The sequence below is a fragment of the Monodon monoceros genome, unplaced genomic scaffold, assembly GCF_005190385.1.
Source record: "Monodon monoceros isolate NGI ecotype Baffin Bay Population unplaced genomic scaffold, NGI_Narwhal_1 Super_Scaffold_20, whole genome shotgun sequence".
NCBI classification, from domain to species: Eukaryota; Metazoa; Chordata; class Mammalia; order Artiodactyla; family Monodontidae; genus Monodon; species Monodon monoceros.
This window is the reverse complement of record NW_021703777.1, coordinates 65,391,855-65,399,802: the sequence shown is the minus strand read 5'-3', so window position 1 is coordinate 65,399,802 and position 7,948 is coordinate 65,391,855. Positions and strand designations below refer to the sequence as shown.

The 7,948-nt window shown below is 42.5% G+C and overlaps 1 protein-coding gene across 1 annotated transcript in view; it reads left to right on the top strand.

Moving 5' to 3' along the window:
* Positions 1-7,465: 7,465 nt before the first annotated feature.
* The window catches only part of SPATA18 (spermatogenesis associated 18), a 152,600-nt gene continuing 152,117 nt past the window's right edge, over positions 7,466-7,948 (top strand). Inside the window, exon 1 of the mRNA XM_029234707.1 lies at positions 7,466-7,552. Coding sequence (XP_029090540.1) covers positions 7,466-7,552 — 87 coding nt within the window. The remainder of the gene's footprint in view (positions 7,553-7,948) is intronic.

Here is a 7,948-nt window from a genome sequence, read left to right as displayed (position 1 = left end):
AAGTCTGATGCTTTTCTCTGTAGTATTGGAGGTGGGTTGGAGATAGTGTCGATGTATCTCCTGGGGAACCCGATTTAACAGATATTTACTGCACACCAGGAAGCCACTCGACACACAAGTAACTCGAGTACACATTCCTTGTTCCCAGTCGAGTCAATATAATCCAATAATCCTCGTATTTAAAAAAAAAAAAAAAAGAAGACAGTGGCATTCAAGGTGCAAGAACCGTTCCAAGAACTGTTCCTCAGGTAGCCGAAACCAGTTCTCCTAAGCACCTTTGGGCCCTAGGCCTGCCTAACTCAGCAGGAAGCACCAAAGAGACCTACCTACTGGCCAAGTTTTCCTTTCTCTGGGAACTAGGTCAGTTTTGCTTTTCGATGACTGGAGCCGTTGTTTCGCTCTCTGCCTACTTCGGAGGATTGCCGTGAAGTTTAAGTTAGACACTCTCTCAAGTGGTAAGTCCCTCATAATCTTTTCCCTTCTCTCCTCTGGTTTTGGCTAATGTCAGTACCTACCTGGTCATCAGTCTCTGCCTATCCTTTCCCAAATGCTGGAACCAATTGATTTGCATCTCTAGGCTCACTCCTGCCTGGATCTCTAGGACAAACCTCATCTTAGGCACGAAGACTATAAGTTATAGCCCAATGCTTTGGGAGTCAGCAGTAAGTCTCTTTGAATAGTCTTGACTGTGGTCCCAATTATCCATTCAGATAACAGGGCTTTTGACTGATCCTTATTTCTTGTCTCCAGTTCTGGTCCTGTAGTCCTTACTTCCTATGCTTTGCCCTTTTTCCCTCTGCTTGGAAAATCCTTCTCTTTTTTCCTGGCAAGCACACTCTTATATGTCCTCCAAAAATCCATTCAAATGTCGCATTCTCTTTAAAGCCTTCCCAGGCATATGTGCAGTTTTAGCTGGTCCGTCCCTTAACTCTGCTCCTGGTCTTCTACACGCACTTTAGATTGCATTGTATTCTATTTTGTTAACCTGTCTAATTTCATCTAAAAAACAGGGAGCTCTATCTGGAACGCCCGTATCTCACTCACTCTTTTATCTCCAATGCCTAACACAGTAAGGAAACTTAATAAATGTCTTAGAAATATGCCTGATACCCCAGTTTCTAAGACCAGCAGCCCTGCCTTGATTTTGCCAACCTCTCTCGCACTTAGGTGGTGAGATACCTGATTTTCCTAATGCAAAATTCCCCTTAGGCTATCTGAAAAAAAAATTACCTTCTCTTGGATTCCTCCTTGCTGATCTCCAGCTCTGTGAAAGGACACCTCACTACTCTCCTTGATGCCAATTCCTGTATAGTCTTTAAATTCACTCATAAGACCACAACTTTGATGTAGGTCAGTCCCAAATGCATTATCTTCAAGCTTTTTTTTTCCTGAAATAATATTTTAAGTCCAATTCTCCCAGCACTCTTACGAGATAGGTCATGTTATCCCCATTTTACAAATGAAGAAATCAAGGCTCGTAGAGGTTAAACACAGCTTTCAACTACTAAAGAGCCAGGATTGAACCTAAGTCCACTTGACTAAAGTGTTTGCTTTTTCTACCATATCACATAACCTTTAATTCTGCACTTCCTTTTGCCTGTTACATATTATTAGCATTTAGAAGTGCAAAGCAGAGCTCCGCAAGGCTAGAGTACTAGTCAGAACATAGAGACCATTATCCATTCATTCACATTACAGCGGGTTAAATAGTGTTCCCCCCGCAAAAGATATATCCAAGTCCTAATTTCCAGTACCTGCGAATGTGACATTTTTTGGGAATAGGGTCTTTGCAGATGTAATAAAGTTAAGGATCTCACGATGCGATCACTCTGGATTTAGAGTAGGCTGTAAATGTAATGACTGATGTCCTTATAAGAAGAGGTGAGGACAGAGACACACACATGGGAGAAGATGATGTGAAGACAGAGGCAGAGATTGGAGCCATGTGTCTACAAGGCAAGGGATGCCAAGACTTGTCACCAAAAACTAGGAGAGCAGCCTGAGACAGATTCTCCCTTAGAGGCTCCAGAAGGAACCAACCCTGCTAACTTCTAACTTTCAGAACTGTGAGAGAATCAGTTTCTGTTGTTTGAAGCCACCAAGTTTGTGATCATTTGTTATGGCAGCCCTTAGGAAACCATCCAAAAATTAAACTCAAAAACTTCCCCCCAATCTACTTTTCCTGTGTTCTCTCAGTGAATGACACCACCATCCTGTCAGAAACCTCAAAAGTCATTCTATACTATTTCTAGTGTGATCCTTCTACAGTACAAACCTGATCATGTCTCTCCTCACCGTGGTGCTTAAAACCCTACAATACCTTCCATGATAAAAATCAAACTCTTTATGGTTATATATATATATATATATATATATATATATGTGTGTGTGTGTGTATATATATATATATATAGTCCTTTACTTTTTGGTTCCTGTCTACCTCTTTTTAGCCTCCTTTCCTGCCCCTTCCACAAACTCATCCTTCGCTCCTGCCATGTGCAGTATCTGCAGTTCCCAAGTATTTGTCTGAACATATCAAGTTCTTCATGTCTCTGTGCCTTTGCATATGTGCATATTTCTCTTTTTTATCTAGATATTCTTCAGCTTGTCCACTAAAACTCAGCTCAAGGGATGTTTCTTTCCCTAGTATGATAACTTTAACAGTATCAACATGTCTAAAGTTAGAGAGAGAAAGTATAAAGAAGAGAGTAATGAGCTTTGTGGGGTTGGAGGAGTTAGGAAGATTTTGTCAGTTTGAGCTGGATTTAAATTAATTAAAAGTGCAACTAGGGCTTCCCTGGTGGTGCAGTGGTTGAGAGTCCGCCTGCCGATGCAGGGGACACGGGTTCGTGCTCCGGTCCGGGAAGATCCCACATGCCGCGGAGCGGCTGGGCCCGTGAGCCATGGCCGCTGAGCCTGCGCGTCCGGAGCCTGTGCTCCACAGCGGGAGAGGCCACAACAGTGAGAGGCCCACGTACCGCGAAAAAAAAAAAATAATAAATTAAAAAATAAATAAAAGTCTATTTTATGTGTATATATGAAAGAAAATATCAGTTAAGTAAGGGTACTATTCGGAGAATCTTTTGATGCTCTAAATTTTGTTCCAATTCGATTATTTTAGGATATTATCAAGTAGGCAATTATTTGGGAAGAAAAGATGAAAATCAAATCTTTCTTTTTGGTACACTATCAGGTAACATGGAGAAGTTGAAAGAACAATGAACTTGGAACATGGATACTCTTGCTTTATCTCACACTCTGCCAGTTAGTGGCTTCTCACGACTTTACATAAGTCTTTAATCATTCTGAACCTCATGTTTTTTCCATTCTATATAATGAAAAACATGGACTAGATGAGCTCTAAGACCTCTTACAGTTCTCACATTCTTTAATGCTATTTTTCCTTTTTTTTTTCTTTTAACATATTGGTTATGGTTCGGATTGAGCAAATCTTGCCCTTTGTTTCAGTTTTTGGTTCACAGTTCAGTTGAGGTCAAGCCTTGATTCTGAGAGCATTAGCCAATCAGCAAAAGTTGAGCCTCTTTCTTGCATACAACTTAATCTGCAGACTTTCTGGAATAACTAATATACCTAACCTCCAGGAAATAAACAAGGGGGTTCACTAGAGTTGCACTTTTTTTTTTTTTTTTTGCGGTACGCGGGCCTCTCACTGTTGTGGCCTCTCCTGATGCGGAGCACAGGCTAAAATAGGCTTTTAAAGCAGAATCTCAAACTTGTTGAGTGCATACTTGTAGTTTGAAGCATATAGATTCTTCTTTAATCAGCAACATCGACTGTTTGCATTCCAGATTCTAGCTCTCTCTTAAATTGATTACCATCCTACACCCATAAAAAGCTCTGAGGAGGGGATCATCATTAAGGGCACTTATGAGGATATCCACTTATTCCTACACGTATGGAAATTCTAAGCTTGTATCAAGTAACATCACCAGAGAGCTAAGAAATGGGGTGTCAATCACTTGGCCCTCTCTTTGATGGCATGTGTTCTAGTGTTACCCGCTTAGCATTGATCAAAGGTGACTGCAAGAAACAATCAAATTAGGATTGTTTCTATATTTTCTAAAAAAAGGGGGGAGCGGTTATTAAGGACGTCTTAATTCATCTATGTTGTTCTATACTCTTTGGAAAAGAATAAACATATTTTAGAACTGGTACCAGAAAAAATGTGTTTTCATTCAAAAAATTAGTATGTATACTTTTTGTTTTTTTGGTTGTTGTTGTTTTGTTTTTGTTTTTGTTTTTGCGGTACGCGGGCCTCTCACTGTTGCGGCCTCTTCCCGTTGCGGAGCACAGGCTCCGGACGCACAGGCTCAGCGGCCATGGCCCACAGGCCCAGCCGCTCCGCGGCATGTGGGATCCTCCCAGACCGGGAAACGAACCCGTGTCCCCTGCATCGGCAGGCGGACTCTCAACCACTGCGCCGCCAGGGAAACCCAGTATGTATACTTTTAAAATCAAATAGTACTAATCATACCACCCATTTTCCTTTTTTCCTTGACTACTACAAAGCCCAGAAATAAATGTAAAATAAGGCTCAATCTTAGTACATAAGCTTAAATTGGGGGCATATTTTTTCCATTAAAAAAATTTCTAGGGGGCTTCCCTGGTGGCGCAGTGGTTGAGAGTCCACCTGCCTATGCAGGGGACACGGGTTCGTGCCCCGGTCCAGGAAGATCCCACATGCCGCGGAGCGGCTGGGCCCATGAGCCGTGGCCACTGAGCCTGTGCGTCCGGAGCCTGTGCTCTGCAACGGGAGAGGCAACAACAGTGAGAGGCCCGCGTACCACAAAAAAAAAAAAAAAAAAAATTTCTAAATCTAACAATGATATTTTCCACAAGCCTTTTACTGTAAGCCATCTCAGATCCTCTTTTGGAAGTTTTGGGGGAATAAATAATGAATAAGTATGCATTTCCTTTGTTTTGAGTCCTTAAGAACTATGCTTGTTGTTAGTAAGCATCAAGTTCCTGCTATGGGCAACCATGCTCCAGAATTCTACAGAAACCAAGAAGTGTATGAAATGACTGGAGGCCTGAAGGGTCTTGAATCTAGCTGTGGGGCTCCAGTACTGTAGAGATAAATAACATCAGGTAGCATATTGTAAAGTGATTTCAAAGACCCATTTTAGCCTAAGACTCTATAAGTCTATTAAATTAGTAATATGAACATTTGGTCAAAGCATATTCTGTTTTGAGTTGGCTTAAATATTGATATTTTGACTAACATTTTTCTGAAGGTGGTAAAGTTTTTGAGTAACTTTGTTTCTGAGTAAGTTTTCATAAAAGCAGTTTGTGTTCATGGTAGAAATTTGGAAAATCAGAAAGCTATAAAGGAACAAATTAAAATCATCCATAGTCATGCTTGGTTTCATGTTGTATAATGTAACACAATATATATAATTTAGTGTCTGGCTTTTTTCACTTAACATTATGTAGTAAGAATTCCTAGATACTAGATATTCTTCAATAACAAGATTTCTAGTGTGAAAATTTCATTGAATGATTTGCTCAGTCATTACCCTATCATTGATTTACATTGTTTCCAACCTAGTTTTCTCTGTTTAATATAATACTGTGATCTACATTCGTCGTAATAGTGATCATAGCATTTAGGAAGCACTTGCTATAATATATGCCAAGCACTGTGCTAAATATACTTCACATGAATGATCTTATTTAGTCTGTAATATTCCTGTGAAGTAAGAACTATTGTAAGATGATATAAACAAGGATGAGCAATTAATTAAAGTGTCCATAGCAAGGAAGAGGATTTAACACAATCTGATATAAGCAAATATTCCAACTTGGTTTTTATTAATAAGTAAATCCGACTGTTCAAAGATTCCAATTGCCTATTAAAATGTGCAGTTACTGGCCCTAAATTAAGAAATCTATGAGATTCTTCTCCATTCCCTTCCTCCTTCTTTATAATTTTTTAAAGGAAGAAAGTCTCTAATGAATAGTGTTTTTTTTAGTTTAGTAATTGTTATTGCACCATGATAAAATAATGTGTGTTCTTTTTATATTCCTTAGTTTTTCTCTTTTTGTAGCAATATAATCAAAATAATACATTATTTATAATTCAATATTTGTATATTCTGTGAAATGATCACCACAATAAATCTAATTAACATCCATCACCACACATAGTTACAAGTTTTGGTTTTTATTTTTTCTTGTGATGAGAACTTTTATAGTTCTTATTTTGTGTACTATAGAAGATAGTAAGAACATAGGCTCCAGAAATGAGCCTTTCATTTTTATTAGAGGACATTAAAACCATTGTAATTAAGAGAAAAAAAGGAGGGGGCAAAAATTCTGAATTTTACGGTAGGTGGACATGTGCAATGTTCATATATTCTCATATACCTGAAGAAAAGGAACTGAATTAAACTAGCTAGCTGAGGCCCTGCTCCACCCACACTGTTTTAATGAATAGATAAGGATGATTTGCAATCTGCACATCATTTGATGGCATAGAAAGTAAGGGTTCTAAAGTGCTTAATGATGGTTGAAATGGTTTCATTTCTTAAGTAGTTCAAACTATCACTGTGGCGTAATACACCCTTTTGAAATAGCGCCAGACCGGCCCTGAACTTGAACAAAGTCTCAATTAGAGAATTCATAATTAAATGAAGCTTTAGAGTGTTAGTGATTCTAAAAATAGACCAAATCTTGTTTAAACCTGATTAATTTGTGAACATCCTGGAGCTAACATCTATTTACATGGGCACCCACAAAACCCTAGGTGTTAACAAATGAAGAATTAAAGCCTTGAGAAATGAAAGAATAAAGGAAGGACCCAAACAGGTGCTTTCTTCAGAGCCTAACCAAAGACGTCTAGGGAGAAACGACCTTTGCTTTTCTAGACAAGAGGCCTCCAGCTGCCTCCCATCCTACACTGGGGGCGCGTCTCAGCCCATCAGGGGGTAGGGCAGTCGCCGTCCGTAGTCTTAGCATCTTTCAGCCCCCGGCCCAATCCGGAGTCTCACTGGCTTTGGGCACCCTCGCTTTCGACCACCAGCAGCACCACCAGCAGCGGGAGGAAAGGGGGCATCGCGCGGGGTGCCCGGGATCCCCGGGGTCGGAGGGAGGGCGCCTGGGCTGCAGGCGGGCGAAGGGCGCGGCTGGGGCTGGGCGGCGCGCGTACCTAACAGCCGCGCGCTCACGTCAAGGTTTGTTTCACAATCACCCGGGTGTTCTGGCCGGGGCTCCGGGCAGCCGCAGGCGAGCCTGGAGACCGCGCGGGGCGGCGGATGAGGTGCGGCGGCTGTGGCCCAGGGCACCTCCCCCCGGCTTCCCGAACCCTGCCCAGTTCGACCGGAGAGGGAGGATGGAAACACCAGCCGCGCTCTGAGCCCCTCCAGAAGATAACACTTTTCCCGCCACATCGCCCCGCGGTCCACGAGTCCATCTCCCAGAGCGGGGCCGAGCGGAAAAGCGAGCAATGGCAGATAACCTGAGGAAACTGATCTCCAACGAATCTTTAAGATCGATGCAGGACCAGCTAGAGTCCTGGCTGAGGCAGTACCACGTGAGTCAGGGTGGGAGACCCCCGGGGCTCGCCCCTCCCTCTCTAGTTCCTCGCACGACCCTCGGCGGGGGCTTCTTAGGACTGGTCTCCGGTGGCCGCTTTGCCAAGTCCCGCGGTTGTGATGACTAACTGGGGCCCAGGATCGGACCCGCATCGCCGGGAAGGAAGGAAAGTGCAGGTTCCCCTTTCTCCGTGCGGAGCGCGGGACTCGGAGTCTGGGAAGAGAGCACGCATTTTACCCAGCGGTAGCCAAGGACGCTGGCGGCCCTAGCAACGCGAAAGCCCTGCGAGCCGCCGGGGTCTGGTCAAGCCTGCCAGTCTCCCACCTATCCCCTCCGCCAGCAGTCTACCCTCATACCCCCGACTCGAATTATTATTATTATTTTTTACTACATC